The 18,654-nt window shown below is 39.5% G+C and overlaps 1 protein-coding gene across 1 annotated transcript in view; it reads left to right on the forward strand.

The window, feature by feature from the left end:
- LOC114647347 (potassium channel subfamily K member 4-like) overlaps positions 1-18,654 on the forward strand; it is a 73,240-nt gene that overhangs the window by 20,103 nt on the left and 34,483 nt on the right. The window contains exons 2-3 of the mRNA XM_051930528.1: positions 16,843-17,165; positions 17,328-17,445. Coding sequence (XP_051786488.1) covers positions 16,977-17,165; positions 17,328-17,445 — 307 coding nt within the window. The 5' untranslated portion in view covers positions 16,843-16,976. The remainder of the gene's footprint in view (positions 1-16,842; positions 17,166-17,327; positions 17,446-18,654) is intronic.

Here is an 18,654-nt window from a genome sequence, read left to right on the forward strand (position 1 = left end):
AGGATGACAAAGAAGAAGTGGGATAGTCAGAGAGATGCAGAAAGTAGACAAGAGTACAAGGAGATAAGGTGCAAGGTGAAGAGAGAGGTGGCGAAGGCTAAAGAAAAAGTGTATGATGAGTTGTACGATAGGCTGGACACTAAGGAGGGAGAAAAAGACCTGTACCGATTGGCTAGACAGAGGGACCGAGCTGGGAAAGATGTGCAGCAAGTTAGGGTGATAAAGGATAAAGATGGAAACATACTCACAAGCGAGGAGAGTGTGTTGAGCAGATAGAAAGAGTACTTTGAGTGGCTGATCAATGAAGAGAACGAGAGAGAGAAGAGGTTGGATGATGTGGAGATAGTGCATCAGGAAGTGCAACGGATTAGCAAGGAGGAAGTAAGGACAGCTATGAAGAGGATGAAGAATGGAGAAGTCGTTGGTCCAAATGACATACCTGTGGAAGCATGGAGGTGTTTAAGAGAGATGGCAGTGGAGTTTTTAACCAGATTGTTTAATGGAATCTTGGAAAGTGAGAGGATGCCTGAGGAGCAGAGAAGAGTGTACTGGTGCCGATATTTAAGAATAAGGGGGATGTGCAGGACTATAGTGACTACAGGGGGATAAAATTGATGAGCCACAGCATGAAGTTATGGGAAAGAGTAGTGGAAGATAGGTCAAGAAGTGAGGTGATGATTAGTGAGCAGTAGTATGGTTTCATGCCAAGAAAGAGCACCACAGATGCGATGTTTGCTCTGAGGATGTTGATGGAGAAGTTTAGAGAAGGCCAGAAGGAGTTGCATTGTGTCTTTGTGGACCTGGAGAAAGCATATGATAGGGTGCCTCGAGAGGAGCTGTGGTATTGTATGAGGAAGTCAGGAGTGGCAGAGAAATATGTAAGAGTTGTACAGGATATGTACGAGGGAAGTGTGACAGTGGTGAGGTCTGCAGTAGGAGTGACGGATGCATTCAAGTTGGAGGTGGGATTACATCAGGGATCGGCTCTGAGCCCTTTCTTATTTGTAATGGTGATGGACAGGTTGACAGACGAGATTAGACAGGACTCCCCGTGGACTATGATGTCTGCTGATGATATTGTGATCTGCAGCAAGAGTAGGGAGCAGGTTGAGGAGACCCTGGAGAGGTAGAGATATGCTCTAGAGAGGAGAGGAATGAAGGTCAGTAGGAACAAAACAGAATACATGTGTGTAAATGAGAGGGGGGTCAGTGGAACGGTGAGGATGCAGGGAGTAGAGCTGGCGAAGATGGATGAGTTTAAATACTTGGGATCAACAGTACAGAGTAATGGGGATTGTGGAAGAGAGGTGAAAAAGAGAGTGCAGGCAGGGTGGAATGGGTGGAGAAGAGCGTCAGGAGTAATTTGTGACACACGGGTATCAGCAAGAGTGAAAGGGAAGGTCTATAGGACGGTAGTGAGATCAACTATGTTATATGGGTTGGAGACGGTGGCACTGACCAGAAAGCAGGAGACAGAGCTGGAGGTAGCAGAGTTAAAGATGCTAAGATTTGCACTGGGTGTGATGAGGATGGATAGGATTAGAAATGAGGACATTAGAGGGTCAGCTCAAGTTAGACAGTTGGGAGACAAAGTCAGAGAGGCGAGATTGCATTGGTTTGGACATGTGCAGAGGAGAGATGCTAGGTATATTGGGAAAAGGATGCTAAGGATAGAGCTGCCAGGGAAGAGGAAAAGAGGAAGGCATAAGAGAAGGTTTATGGATGTGGTGAGAGAGGACATGCAGGTGATGGGTGTAACAGAGCAAGATGCAGAGGACAGAAAGATATGGAAGAAGATGATCCGCTGTGGCAACCTAACGGGAGCAGCCGAAAGAAGAAGAAGAAGACAGAAGCCTTGAAGATGTCCTCTACTCGCATGTGTCCAACAAACAACAGAACTGAAAAAAGGAAAATTAAAGGGCTGAGAGTGTAACTAAGCTCGGTACTCCTGGAAAGACTTTGCACTCTCAGATATCACATTCATTGGCTTTCAGAATTCAGCAACCTCACAATACTATGAATATTTGCACGTGTGCTGAAAAGCCTGCATGGATTCACGTAGTTTGTCATCCATTGTGATTGCTAGTAATGTAATCCGACATCCTGTAGGCTTTAAGATCCAGGAATTGCAGTTGATAGGCCTGAGCTATTCAGACAAGGGTTTCCCATATAATAATTCCACTACACAAGATTGTGTGTCCTAATTCATGGTTTGATGACTTAATCTTCAGACTGCTCAGTGTTAGAAAAGCAAAACTCATTGGTTGTTGATTATTTACTCTCACATTTTGTGATTTACTATATGCCATCATGAGCTTTATATAATGTACAAAGTAATGTTTTCATCATGACAGGTATGAGCAATAGCAATATGAAGATTAAATCTAATGGCAGTCATACAGTGCATCTCCTGTGCATTCATACCTTTTATTACTAGAATGGACTTTGTATCTCATCCCTCAAAAACTTGACCTGCTGTATTTTGTGTGGTGCTGTGGCTAGAACTGTTTTCAAAACTGAAAATTTGGCTTGGTTAGTGAATTGTTGTGAGATATATGATATACTTTACGTCAATCTGGGGTGGAGTACTCTTATTGGTGACCAGGGAATGCTGCAATTGCAGAAGCATTCACTCAATATCCCACGTGTACTAGTTAGGCTCCAAAGGCCATGATGGAGTATCGAGCTGTGATCTACCTAGAGTACAGGGGAGAACAACTAAAATGGCCCTCTGCAGTGTGACTAACTTACAAGAACAGCTGATGCTGCTAGGGAGAGGTCTGTTCATACAATACCACAGATTGATGATGTCAGCTGGGACCCCAGAAGTGCTTACAGTGGGGAAGTAGTCTACAGCACAGTATAAAGGGACCTTACTCCCCTTCGTCAAGTGAGGCTTGGAATTGGAAGGTAACTGGTGACAAAAGTTCAGCTGGCCAGAACGAGGAAGAAGAGCTAGAGTGTTGGAAGTTGAGCAGGGAGAATACAAGTGACAAAATAGCCAAGTTTTTACTGCTGTTTGGCTAGGTGCCGAGTGTAGAGGTGCGTTTTATTTTTCTGTTTTGTTGTTCACCAGCACTGCTTTTTCAGGTCTCTGTTAATGAAACCTCTTTTTTATTGTCATTTTGGACTCCTGTGTTTATGTTTGGGTTCAGGGACATGTTGAGTGTGCCCCTACAGTCCACTTATGACATTGTGTACTTAAAGCTAATTACTCCAATTCAGTACCTCAGGGGGCTGGACCCTATTCCAGTCATAAACTAGTCCTGGGTTGTAAGTCAATTGGACAAGCTGACTGCAGGGACTAGGAAATGCACTCATAACAGACAAATCAAAGAAGAGTCAATTGAAGAGAGCCAATCTCTAAACCAGGAAAGTAAAGAGTCGATATGCCACAGCACAAAACATTAAAAAAAATGTAAACTTATTAGATCAAAGCAAAGTCCTGACCACATTAATATCCTTTCCCTAAACAGCTAAAACCATTCATTGTTTGATTTTTTGAAATCTTAGATTTTGGCATTGCTGCAATACTATGCTTTAAATACTGTCTGCAGTCGTGGTATGACATGCAACACTGTGGTTGATCATATATCCAAAAATGAGTGCCGTTATCAACAACAAAATTATTTCAGAGGAAGAGGAAACACCTAATGGTACCAACATGACATCACCAACAAAATGATAAAAAGTAAGAACAACTTGAATAATCCACTTAAAGTGAGAAACAATGTGCTAAAATTACACCTTGGATAACAAAACTGAGAATTATGCTGCCGAGCTGGTCTCCAGTCCATCACAGGACCCATTAATGCGCAAAGGGAAAATTTAAAATCACCACACCCTCACATATTTGAAATGTAGGAGATAAACTTAAATATCAGAAGAAAAAATATTGCTCCACCTTACTGTTCTAAACTTTCTATGGCATTCCTAAATGTTTTATTCAAATATTTGAATTGTTTCTAACCCAGAAAATATGTACATGATGTGAGGATATACAGTATATATCAGAATTATTGTCACAATTTGTTCAAAAATGCCCATTGCAGAATTATAATTAATACTTGTCTCACAATTTCTAACACCTGACTACTTTTGTGTACAGTGAGTTGTGTTCTGCATATAGTTTTTCAACTTTCACTGTTGAAAAAGTTTTACATTACTTTTCAGCATACTCAGTATATGCTCTTCACCTGCTTTGGTGGTACACAGGTAGCGCTGCTGTCTCATAACAGGAAGACCGAGTTCATGTCCTAGGTGCTCTTTGTGTGCAGTTTGGATTTTTTCTCTGTGTTGGTGTGGGTTTCCTCCGGGTACTTCAGTTTCCTCTCACAGTCCAAAAACATGCAGGTTAGGTGAACTGGCATTGCTAAATTAGCCATAGTCTGTGTTTGCCCTGCAATAGACTGGTGTCCTGTTTTGATTACTGGGATAGGCCCCAGTTTCCCTGTAACCCTGCCCTAGATAAGCAGGTTTGGAAAATGAGTATCTGAATCTATCATAAAATATTAATAAACTTCATTGAGGCAACCAGCTTTGCCAATGGACAATGGAGGTTTGAGAAAACCTAAATAATTTATCAATACAATATAAATGGGAGGTATAAAAATTAATTCATAGGAAAACCAATGGTACAGAAAAAACAAATCCATGGGAATCTGTGATGCACATCCTGTTCACAATAATCATAAAAATGGAGTCTTTGATTAATAAGAAATCTAAGTAGCTACTACATCATTGGGCCTGAAATGAATGCCATGGTCCAAAGGTCGGTCAAACATCCTAGAACTAATCTAACATAGTATTTATAAAAACAACCTTGAAATATGCAGGTGTTTTGCATAGGTTTTAAAGGATGAGAAATACGCAGGAGACAGATAGAAGTAAAAGTGGCAGGTAGAATTGTTGCCTAAGTAGAATAAACTAAAATAAGATGCTTGAACCATTCACTAGAGCCAAAACATTAAATCAAAAATCAAGTCAAATAAATGTTACAAACAACATCACTAATACTACAATATACATGACTACTCCACCCAAAAATGACATTTTTTAATTTGTTACTTACCCCATATGTAGTCATCACCAAGAAAAAAATTTAATTTCATGTTTTCAAGCAAAACAAGTTTATGATATAATTGAACTCAATGGTGGACAGCACTGTACAATGGGAAATGATGTCAAAAATGTCCATGGAAAATATAAAAAAAAACTTGCATTGCTTATGTCACATAATCCACATGTCAGGTTTTCTTTTATTATATGCTCAAAATGTGCAAAACATGCATTTTTACTAAAGTATTAGTGATATTTACTTCTGGAAAAAATCAGTGTACAAAACAGGAAAGATATTCCCATTATACTGCTCCACCCCCATTGGTCAAGAGTCCAACAATAATAAATAACTCCTAAACTACATTTGTCAGCTTCCGTTTTAGCTGAGAAATTGCAATATGTTTTCTTTTTTGACAGTATGCTAATGATATCTGAGGCTCATTTTTGGCTTTGGACAAAAATGAAGAACAGTTTAAACACAGCTAAACTTGAAACTTCTGCATCAGATTCTTGCTGGGGCTCTGTTCCTGGATTTAGTTTTGTTTAAGTTTTTTTGCCATTCTTTGTTAACAAATTTGTTTTTGGGATCAGTTTTCTATTATTTTCCTTTTGCTGATAAATGATTCTCTACTTGTCTATTCATTTCCCTCGTTTTTCTTCTCAATTGAGCCCAGGAGGATGGGGCTTCCTGTCATCTCGGGTGTGTTGTCGCTATGGCAGCCACTTGAGGCTGTCTTATTTAAGGGTTTCTGGGGCCTCCCCATAGGGTTGGGTCATTAAGTTTCAGTGTCTTGTCTGGAGGGCTCCTGTAACTAAATAGGTCCTTCCATTTCATGTTATTTGACGTTTAAATGTTGTAGTTATGTCTTCTCCTTATAAAAAGAAATATTGTTCATTTCTTAGAGATTTTGTTTTCATATTCTTGCTTATTCTGGGCTTCCCCCTTTTTCATTTTGAATATCTATTTTGTTCTTGAATAGAAGTTTACTAGTTAAGTTTTTCACCTTTAGTCTTCTTTTGGGGTTTCAGGATTCATTATTAATTTTGCTTTAAAATATATTTTGGATTGGTGCAGTTTTCATTGTTTCTGACTTGTGCATTGTTTTCTAAATGTCCTTTTTCTTATGTGATTTTGAATTTAGAATTTTGTTTGTGATGCTTTTTGCTTGTATGAATACCACTGCTTAATTGACTATTGAATTTAAAAGTTAGCTCTAAAACATGACATTTTGTGTTTATTTTTTGAGTGGCATATGGTCTTTTACTTGCTAAGGCGATAAAATCAAAAGACATTGCTAAGAAACTGAGCAAGTTGCTTTGAAACATACAAGAGGGAAAAAGGTATAGAAATTAACATATATAATTTTCTGAGTTATGTCATGTACGCACATTCTCCTTCCATAAGAGTATTTCTTTCCATTGGAATGTGTAAACATTATAATAGGACAGCTGGTTTAAATGGGAACTAAATGTTAGATGTTATCAAGGAGAGTCTTAAAGTCACACCTTTAATTAGACTAATTAATGAGGTTTTTAAAGGCTCACAAGAATACTGTAGTACACAACTGCCTGTGTCTGTCTATATGTTACTATTCCATGTTATTTTTTAATACATGAACATAGAATCAATGAAGATGATTCACATCATCTTGGAAGTCCAAAATGTAGATAAGAAAGCAAGATATTGGCCGATAATAGCAAATTAAACATTAGAAGAATGAGAAGAGCATCATTTCAAAATACTGAAAGGAGGGATGCATCACCTGTAACTGCAGGTCAGTAAGACACCCAAAGAAATTATTACAGCACATCCACAAGAATCTGCTCACCAAAAATGGCTCTGCCAGTCATACAGTACAGGCACAATTAGTCCCTCACCATCTGAAAGATTTATCATTTGAAAACCTAACATTTTACTTTGTTTTTGCTTGTTATTATTTTCAAAGCTTTACAACATAAATAACTCATTTACAGTCAATGTCTAAAAATTAGGCATCAACAAAACATTTAGCCACAGCCAGTTAACAGAACCAACGACCCCCAAATCTTTATTTCGTAACTAAAAAAGTTGACATTCTGTGTGTTTTCATTCCAGTGATTTTGTGATTCCATTATTATGAAATGGTCAAATCATTGGCTTCACCTCCATAACGGGGTCTGATGTTATGAGTGTACTCGTTTCATCCAGATGGTGTCACCTCCTGGCCAATGTTCAGAGTGCAAATGACTCTTTTATTGAGCCTAGTCTGCATCCCCTTCATTTTGGGACACATGCTGATTTTCACTAAGATATATCAGATATAACAAAGAGCAAAAAGCTGTGCTTGTTCACCTTCTTTAAAGCATCCAAACTCTGAAACAAAGGAAAGATTTTCGCTAGAGACTTACCACTCAAGAAACACTGATCTTGATTAGTGCTTCATTTTAATTAATGTTGGAGTTTGTATGTTCTCCCCGTGTCTGCGTGGGTTTCCTCCAGGTACTCAGGTTTCCTCCCACAGTCCAAAGGTTAGGTGCATTGGCGAATCTAAAAAATTGTCCCTAGTGTTTGCTTGGTGTGTGGATGGGTGTGTGTGTGTGTGTGTGTGTGTGTGTGCACATCCTGCTGTGGGATGGCACCCTGCCTGGGGTTTGTTTCCTGCCTTGAACCCTGTGTTGGCTGGGATTGGCTCCAGCAGACCACCGTGACCCTGTAGTTAGGATATAGCGGGTTGGATAATGGATGGATAATGTTTGGTTTTGTCCTAGTAACATTGTGAAAGATAACAGGTAACATCTGTTTACCATCCCTGCTAAAAAGCTTCAAAAATTCTCCTGTCTAATTGAAATAGAAATACCTTTTAAAGCAATACTATTCCCAAAAATGATAGTTTTTATGTTAAGTATGCCATGTACTTTGTAGTGATGGCTGAGAAAAATTTTGAATCTCATTTTTTCTTGTAGAATTGAGAGAAAAAAGTTTGGGAACTCCTCTCAGCCTGCATAATAATTTACTCTACTTTCAACAAAAATGATAACGGTGGTATGTCTTTCATTTCCTAGGAACATCTGATTATTGGGGTGTTTTCTGAACAAAGATTTTTAGTGAAGCAGTATTTAGTTAAAAATAGCAAAAATTTGGGTCCCCTTGTAATTTTGCTGATTTGAATGCATGTCACTGCTCAATACTGATTACTTGCAACACCAAATTGATTGGATTGGCCTGTTAAGCCTTGAACTTCATAGACAGGTGTGTCCAATCACGAGAAAAGGTATTTAAGGTGGTCAATTGCAAGTTGTGCTTCCCTTTGACTCTCCTCTGAAGAGTGACAGCATGGGATCCTCAAAGCAACTCTCAAAAGATCTGAAAACAGAAAGTGTTCAGTATCATGGTTTAGGGGAAGGCTACAAAAAGCTATCTTAGAGGTTCAACTGTAAAGATTGTAATCAAGAAATGGAAGGCCACAAGCACAGTTGCTATTAAACCCAAGTGTGGCAGGCCAAGAAAAATGCCGGAGCGGCATATGCGCAGGATTGTGAGAATGGTTACAGACAACCCACAGATCACCTCCAAAGACCTGTAAGAACATCTTGCTGCAGATGGTGTATCTGTACATCGCTCTACAATTCAGTGCAATTTGCACAAAGAACATCTGTATGGCAGGGTGATGAGAAAGAAACCCTTTCTGCACTCACACCACAAACAGAGTCGCTTGTTGTATGCAAATGCTCATTTAGACAAGCCAGATTCATTTTGGAACAAAGTGCTTTGAACTGATGAGACAAAAATTGAGTTATTTGGTCATAACAAAAAGCACTTTCCAAAAAAAACACCTGCTACCTACTGTCAAATTTGGCGGAGTTTCCATCATGCTATGGGCTGTGTGGCTAGTTCAGGGACTGGGGCCCTTGTTAAAGTCGAGGGTCAGATGAATTCAACCCAATATCAACAAATTCTTCAGGATAATGTTCAAGAATCAGTCACAAAGTTGAAGTTATGCAGGGGTTGGATATTCCAACAAGACAATGTCCCAAAACACAGTTTGAAATCTACAAAGGCATTCATGCAGAGGGAGAAGTACAATGTTCTGGAATGGCTGTCACAGTCCCTTGACTTGAATATCATCGAAAATCTATGGGATGATTTGAAGCAGGCTGTCCATGCTCGGCAGCCATCAAATTTAACTGAACTGGAGAGATTTTGTATGGAAGAATTGTCAAAAATACCTCCATCCAGAATCCAGACACTCATCAAAGGCTATAGGATGCATCTAGAGGCTGTTATATTTGCAAAAGGAGGCTCAACTAATTATTGATGTAATATCTCTGTTGGGGTGCCCAAATGTATGCACCTGTCTAATTTTGTTATGATGCATATTGCATATTTTCTGTTAATCCAATAAACTTAATGTCTCTGCTGAAATACTACTGTTTCCATAAGGCATTGTGGTAATGTGCCTTACTGGCATTACCTGTAATCAAATAAAATTTGTTAAGTGTCCTCTGCATTGTTGAGAGGCATTTGTTTGGGATAAAAAGTTAAAGTATAAAGAAAGGAATCTTGCCTTTTTCGTTTTTATAGAATGCAGATAGACGTCCTCACTGACCTTATTAGCGCCTTTTGGAGAGTGTCATGGTAGGTCTCGTGTAGACTGAAGAGACAGACTTGCCATTAACCGGCCGGGATGGCATCGTCGGTCCTCCACTCCTGCGTGAGCCTCCCGCGACCCCATAACACTAAAGGTGTAAAAGAAAGTGTGAAGTGTTGCAGTATTTGTTTATCGCGGTTTAGAAAAGGGATCCCATGTTTGTAGTTGTCTGGGCAGTAGCTCAGGGGAAGGACATGAAAATTTAAAAGTGCTTACGTTAACTTAAGGCAGAAGCGCAGTTTGTGTCTCAAAAGCCGGCACAGCCATGTGCGCGCGCGCCAGCTGCTTAAACTATTATAGTATTTTTGCAGGGCACGAGACGCCACTTCTCGCAGACACGTTCTCGTCATCGCGTGGTTGTAGAGAGATGACATAGGACAGCTTAATTGGTCGGCACAAGGGCGCCGAATATAAAAGGGAATCATGGCGCCTAGAGGTTGGTTCTTTTCTGACTAGATCTTCTTGAAGGAAGGTACTCAGTAGAACAGCTTTTGAATTTACCAAGCATTACAGCTTGTGCCTTGCTTTTAGTAAATATTTGTTCTTGTCTCTCTATTATAAAAAGAAATCCTGTTCCCTGTCCTGATAGTCTACAATACGTGATTCTCTCGGAAGATAATTTAAAGACCCGCGAGATGAAAGAGACCTGCCATGGTGCGTCTCACGGGAACATAGAACGAGAGTCTTGCAAGACACACCCTACTTACAAGCAATATCAAAAAAAAACAAATCAGTAGTGTAAAGGCAATCATGCAGCACACACAGCTCCAGGGCTCTCAGTGCATATAAAGTGTATAAAGTCAATACAGTAGAAATTAATAGGGTAGAAATGAAACGTCGACGATTAAATGAAGAAGTAAGAAAAGCGAGGAGAAAAGAGACCCAAAAGCGATGGAGAGAAAAAAAATGGTTACAAAAAAAAGTAAAACATCATAAACGTGTTAAAAACAAGGGGGCAAAAAACACACAGATCAGGTGAGAGATAATGAAAACAGTGGAATTCAAAAGACACAAAAAAAAAAAACAGAGGCACGAAACACACGCAGAACAAGATACAGAATATGAAAACAGAAAAAAAAATAAAGTGTCTAAACAAAGAAACTAAAGATCGCATTAGCGCAAACGGCCAGAGTTCTTTATTACAATGATGTGCAATCCACAATGGCCAGAAATCCGGAGATTCCTGAAAAAAATGCCACCAGCTACATCGGCACAAGATATTCCAACATTCGTAAGTAGATTGTTTTATCAGAAAGTATTCATTTTATTGAAAGAACTCAAAACGGTATTCGGGAAAATCCGAGCATACATTTACACGATCGAATTTCAAAAACAGGGTTTACCTCACATGCATTTATTGGTTACTTTACAAAAAAAATTATTAACTGCTGATGATGTCGACCATTTTGTCTGTACTGAAATTCCAAACAGAGAAGGCTATCCTGAATTATGGTACAAAGTCATTAAACACATGTCTCACGGGCCTCATTTAAAAGATTCAGCATGTTGGGACTCGAAAGAAAAAAAGTGTTTAAAAAAATTTCCAAAAGCTTTTGTTCAGACAACAGATATGACTATAGCTGGCTTTCCAGACTATCGGCGAAGAGATAATCATCACAAGAAACACACTTATCATGGAAAGAAAGATGAAAAAATTGTGATGATCGATAATTCAATGATTGTACCATATAACCAGTGTCGAGTATTGTGCATCAGTGATGAGTATTAAGTACATCTGCAAGTACATTCATAAAGGACACGATAGAGTATGTGTAACTTTCTCGAAAGAACAAGCACAGGACGAAGTTCAAGCATATTTAGATACAGTACTCGATACGTTAGTGCAATGGAAAGCGGATGGCATTTAATGGAATTACCAATGAACGGACAAAGTCATTCTGTCTATCCGTGATACCAAAGACACGCCCTACTTACAATCTATCAAATAGGACAATAGGCAGCAAAATATTCAGTCTTGTAAAGGATTTGAGCACACACAGATTCAGGGCTCTCAGCGCATAGAAAGCGTATAAGGTACGTTCTATCTCCCCCAAGACTTTGATCCCTACCAATTCGCATATCGCACTAACAGATCCACAGAAGACGCCATTGCTGTAGCTCTCCACTCTGTGCTGAGCCATCTGGAGCAGCAGCAGAGCTACGTCCGGATGCTGTTTGTGGATGACAGCTCAGCTTTTAATACAATCATTCCTGACATTCTCATCACCAAACTGGTCACTCTTGGCCTCCCCCCTCTCACATGTGTCTGGATAAAAGACTTTCTTACCAGCCGGCTCCAGACTGTGAGACTCAGACCCCACCACTCCTCCATTCGCACACTGAACACCGGTACCGCGCAAGGCTGTATGCTGAGTCCGGCCCACAACAACAACCTCATCGTCAAGTTTGCTGATGACACCACAGTGGTCGGACTCATCTCAAAGGGAGACGAGGCAGCTTACAGAGAGGAGGTCCTGAAGTTGGCAGCCTGGTGTTCAAAGAACAATCTGGCTCTGAACACCAGGAAAACCAAGGAGATCATTGTCGACTTCAGGAGGCACAGCACCAACCTAGCCCCCCTTTACATCAACGGCGAGTGTGTGGAGAAGGTCCATACCTTCCGGTTTCTTGGTGTCGTTATTTCCGCTGACATCTCCTGGACAGACAACATCACAGCAGTCATCAAGAAGGCTCAGCAGTGGTTACACTTCCTGAGGGTCCTCAGAAAGCACAACCTGGACTCCAACCTGCTACTGACCTTCTACTGCTCGTCCATCGAGAGCCTGCTGACATACTGTATCACAGTATGGTACGGCAGCTGCACCATGGCAGACAGGGAGAGGCTTCAACGAGTAGTAAAGGCAGCACAGAAGATCATCGGCTGCCCTCTCCCCTCCCTGATAGACATTTACACCTCCCGCTGCCTCAGCAGAGCAAAAAACATCATCAAGGACAGCTCCCACCCTGGCTCTGATCTGTTTGACCTGCTGCCCTCAGGGAGGCGCTACAGGTGCATCACAACAAGGACAAACAGACTCAAGAACAGTTTTTTCCCAAAAGCCATTGCCATTCTAAACTCACACATACACTGACTACACAGTCTAACCCCCCAATCCCTGGACTTCCTTCTATCCACCAACTGTGCAATATCCAATATCTAAATGGTACTGATAATAACTGTGTAATATCTGTATACTGTACAATATCATTACTCTCAGGGTCCAACATCCACTACTCACTGCACATGATCATCATTATTGTGCAATATTTAAATTATGTGCAATAACCCAATAGTGCAATAGTTATTTATTCTTTCCAGTATTTAAATAATGTGAAATAACTCGATTTAGTTATTATTCTTTCCATTTGTATATAGCATCGCAGAACTTTTTTTTTTTTGCAACTTTTTTGCACCATTTGTTTATTTGTTTATTTACTTGTTGTGTTCTACATATATGTCTGCACTGAAGGAGCTGCTTTTAATCTCATCGTACATGTGTATAGTGACAATAAAAGGCATTCTATTGTATTCTATTCTATAAATTAAATGGCAACATCTAAGCGAAGAAGAAAGCAATGCGGAGAAAAGAGACTCATGCGTTGGACAGAAAAAAGAGCAAAAAAAGAATAATCAAGGTGCAAATTCAGAAAATAAGGAAAGTAATTAAACTTAAAGTAATTAAACGCTAAACACATGCAGAGCAGGTTAGAGACTATGAAACCAGTGAAATTAGAAAGGCTCAAAAAAAAAAACGTTCGCGCTATACACATGTGGAGAAAGTTAAAGGATATGAAAGTAGGAAAATTAGAAAATATAAAAAAAGAAAGTAAAGATCGCAGTAGTACAAACAAACAAACTGCCTCATTTAACTATGTACCAGTCTAACTTTGGCTTTGCACAATAATTACTACACTATTGCACCGTAACACTTAATTCTACTTTATTCACATAATTGTATTATTATGTTCTACTATACTGTTACCTTTCTATCTGTGACATTTTGTTAATCTAACTGATATTCTTCTAACTTTGTACAGTTTTTGATAAGCAGATCAGGATGCATTTCACTGCATGTTGTCCTATATAGCTATGCATGTGACAAATAAAGAATGTTGAGAATTTCAAAAATGGAGTTTACCGCACATGCATTTATTGGTTACTTTGTTCATGTATATATGTTTATCTATCTGCTTATTTAAAAAGCTACATTTACCCCAGGAGTCAAAAACGTTCTGTCTAGCCCTTGTACAAAAACCTAGACAAAAGCTGGGGTATCACCTTGGTAACCCCATGTACTTTTGGAACTGTGAGAGGAAAATAGCACAACTTTACAGACGGGAGTCCAATGCAGAACTCTACTTACTCCTTTACTTTTAAAAAAAAAATTATTAACTGCTCATGATGTAGATCGTTTTGTCTGTGCTGAAATTCCAAACAGAGAAACCTATCCTGACCTCATTAAAAAGATTCAGCATATTGGGACTCGCAAGATTACAAATATTGTTTTTACAGAAGTTCTGAAATAAAAGTGAAACTAATGAAATAGCAACAATTCAAAGAAAAAAAAAATCTTAAAAGTGTGTATCCGGAAAACCAAACATGGGGGTTGGCGAGCGAAGTGAGCAGGTGGCGAAGCCCCCTAGTCATGTATTAAAAGGAAGTTGCTACTTTGAAAGCTCAGCCAATGATAAACAAAAATCCAAAGAATTAAGAGGGGTTCACAAACTTTTTCATATGACTGCTGTGATGGATTGCCGGCTTCTTATTCCGGTCCTCACCCCCAGGCCGCCAGGAGGAGCTCTCCCGACAGCATGGACGGGCCCCGAATTCCAGCAGGGCCTCATGGACTATGTAGTTTTTATACACAGCCCTGCTGGATACCTTGGGGACCACTAGGAGTCGCTGTCGGGAAGCCCGTGGACTCATGTGTACCCTATAACCTGGAAGTACATCCTGGTCACATGAGCAGGAGAGATGACGTGCTTCCAGGTTGAAGATAAGGACTGTTTACCCTGACCCGGAAGGAATAAGGATCTGTGGACTGTTGGGCAGTAACACCTCCGGGTCAGGGTGTATAAAAGGACTCTGGGAAAGCCCAGACACTGAGCTGAGCTGGGAGGTAGGGTGGCTAAGTGTCTGGGAGAAGGAGGAGAGAGTTTTGTGATTAGTTTATTGTTTATATGAGTAGTCTGGAGTGGAGGGTGCTTTGTGCACTGTACTATTATAAAATAAAAGAGTCTTGTACTTTCACCTGGTGTTTGGAGTGGTACCTGAGGGTTCAAGAGGTGGACACACGCCTCAACTGCTACACTGTATAACAGAAGCCAATTGTGACCAATGCTGTACAATGGCAAATGATGTCAAAAATGTCCATGGTAAAAGAAAAACAATTTCACGTTATTTGTATCACAGAATCCACATGTCAGTTATCCAGTCATATGCCCAAAGCTTGCAAAACACATGTTTTTTTGCTAAAATATTGTTAAATTCATACTTCCAAATTGATCAGTTCACATCATAAATAGGAACCTAAAGTCTCGTGGGATAGACTTCTTGAACTGAAGACAGGACCCTTGACCAATGAATGAGGGAGAGAGGCATATCTTCAGTTTAACAATATATACTTTTTTACTCTTTCTCTCTGTAAGGAGGAGGAGGAGGTTGGGAGCATGCGCTGAAACAAACAAGGAAATAATACATATAAATTCTAGCGAACAAAATGCAGATATAAAACACTCTACAAATAAATTCAACCAAACAATACAGTGCAGCAATTAATATAATGTACATTAATCAGCTGACTTTCAGTAGTGACTTACTAGACTTACTAGTAGAGTTACTGTCAGGCAAGTTCCAAGAGTGAAGCACATCTTCATACATGATACGCAGGGAGTCCAAAAACAACCAGCCGTCTGGCAGTGGGGATGATTCACACTCTTCACAAGTAGCCTAGAAGACTTACACACAAGTTTGTATTCCATTTTCCAGAGTATTGTGACATGTAGAGCAATGGAAGCAGGCAGAGCAAGGCCCAGAGTTTCATAACTAGGACCTGTTCAGAGTCAATCGATACATACGTATTTATGTTGAAAGTGTAGTCACTTTTTATTATGTACAAAAGTAATGGAACAGAAAAAATGTTGGTACTAGGTGGATGGTGTGGATTTACAGCTAGAGTGCCTCTCTTTAAATTACATGTTTGACAGTTTGATGCCCATATATGGCCCATGTGTGACCATTAAACAGTCATTTAAGCTGCCTTTGTTCCAATTCTAAAAACAAAAGAAAAGAATTGCACTTCAGCTGTGTACAAGTAAAAGGTTGTTTGTATGCTGTTACTTAATCACAATATACGTAGAACCCTGAGGTTTTCCAACTATTCAGTTAGTTTATATATTAGTTTTAGATAGATAGATAGATAGATAGATAGATAGATAGATAGATAGATAGATAGATAGATAGATAGATAGATAGATAGATAGATAGATAGATAGATAGATAGATAGATAGATAGATAGATAGATAGATAGATAGATAGATAGATAGATAGATAGATACTTTATTAATCCCAAGGGGAAATTCACAAATTTCTTTTAGTCAAGATACACCATCAGTAGTTGCTTGTTATGCTGAATAACTAGGGAAATGCATTTGTGGCACGTATTAGAGGAGCTCCCAACCCACTGCTCCAGGACCATAAGTTAAATTAAATATCAGGTCACTGTTTTTGCATGTGTTCACATGGATTTCTTCCAGAATCCCTGATTTCTGTCACATTCTAGTGAATAGTGGCTTCTAATTGTCCTGTTTTGAGTGAGAGTGGGATTGTCATGTACTCAGTGCCTTTGGAATAGGCACTCACTCCTTGGAATGGAGGGTATGAGTAAATAAATTGTGTGGATAGTAGAATGGATTTGAAATACACTACCAAATGTGTGTTTGAGTCATTTAAATACTTACTGGACTAGTAGTGGACAAAAATGGATACTCAGTTTTGTGCTTATTGGCTGTTCAGAGAGTGTCGGTGGGGTCTAAGAATATTTTTATTATGTACACGTGACTGCAGAGTTATGCCGTTCATATTTGTCATGCTAGATGTTCTCAGTGACTGGATACTCCTGTCTGATTAATGTCACTTTTTTTAACCTCCCCCAGTGAACACCTCAGAGCTGGCTGATGTCGACAAGCCCTTGACACTCGAGACATTCTGCTCACAACAGTCCTTTCTGAGGGAGGAACAATCAGAGACTGAGCATCATCCTTCAACAGAATCAAGTGAAAGCAACGTTATGCGCAAGAAGACACTGCTAACTATCTTTATGATGGTGTTGTTCTATCTGGTGATAGGGGCCTTACTTTTTAGAGTCCTTGAGGAACCATATGAGAGCCAACAACACATGGACGTATACATCAAAAAAAGCTACTTCCTTCTGAACCACAGCTGTGTCAGTCCTGAACAACTGGATGAACTAATAGCGGTACTACTCTGGGGATAGGGGAGCCACCAAAGAGTTGGGATTCAGGGTGGTACAGTCAGTTGTGATAGTTCAGAGATCTGTGGGGTTGGCATGTGAAAGATGCTGAAGTACAGCATCTGTAAGAATCCTCTAACCATCTTCATATTTATGCATCTGTACCAGGATGTGGTGCTTGCAGTTGGCTCTGGAGTGGACCCTGTCAGCGTCTCCACAAACTTCTCAACCCGCTGGGATCTGGCAAGCGCATTCTTCTTTTCTGGAACTATTATCACCACTATCGGTAATAAGCCTTTTAGAAAGAACTATTTTTGTGTTTCAATAAATTGAGTCTCAGTGCTTGTTGTAGAAAAATGAATACAGTAAGTCACCTGAACAGGTCAAATATGGGTCACTCAGACAAAGTGACTTATGAAAACAATTCTACATTTTTCTACTTGAAGGCTTGGTTTAGGCTTCAAAAATACTTTCATTGTCATATGTGTTTATTATATATGGTACTCCTCATGCTAGAAGAAATTTACTCAAAGGCCACTCATTTGCCTACCGTAATTATAAGCCTAACATTTTCTGTGCAGCCAATCCTTTTTAAGAATAGCTGTCAACTTGAGAAAAAAAATTAGAAGTTTTTGATTTTATTAATTTTCGTTCATGCTAAAATCATCTGCTCAGTCATGAATGAATATGCCTGAACTGTATTAAAATTTACGCATTGCCTATAATTGTACAGTTAACATTACGGAATGACAATGGAAGGCCAAATGAACATATGAACATAAAACCCAAACTTAAGATACAGAATCCTGTATTTTTATTTCATAACTGAAATAATTGAAATACTAGTATGTGTCTCCAAGAAACCACTGCACAGATCTGTATCAAAACAAAAAATTGGCTAAACATTTTAAGACAAACATTCTTGGTCTTCAGTTAAAATATATGTAGATCACAGTATCCCGGGCACCAGTGTGTCCCTTCCTCGGTAAATTGTGACACATTAGTAAGGTTTTAATGTTTCATGGACTTGTTATTCATTCCCACATATACTGTAGGTATCTTTCTAAAGAACCAATGCTGCTGCCTCCTCCCCAGTCCTCATTGACTCCTGCCATATGGCTCCTTGTGCTTTCATCTACCTCATGCAATGCCTTCCTACACATTTATGCCCCTGGTTTTGCCCTATTCCTCTAATTTGGGGCAAGAGGTAACACTATTGGCATTCACTTATTCCAGCTCCATAAGAAGTCTCAGTCAGGATCCTTGTGGAGGCTTCCTAGTGGCCACACACCCAGGTCAATGAGTTTTTAGTAAAGAAGAATCCCCTCTGAAGTTGTTGCAATTATGTGCTCTCTATCTTCATCTACTTTTTCATGCTCTGTACCAGAACAAATTTTGCCGCTGTTTTGTACATTAAAAAAAACAGGTTGCAGATGAGATGAAAATAAATGTACTATGATGAAACACTTATTTATTTTGCAATTTCTTTGCCAAG

The sequence above is a fragment of the Erpetoichthys calabaricus genome, chromosome 1 (assembly GCF_900747795.2).
Source record: "Erpetoichthys calabaricus chromosome 1, fErpCal1.3, whole genome shotgun sequence".
NCBI classification, from domain to species: domain Eukaryota; kingdom Metazoa; phylum Chordata; class Cladistia; order Polypteriformes; family Polypteridae; genus Erpetoichthys; species Erpetoichthys calabaricus.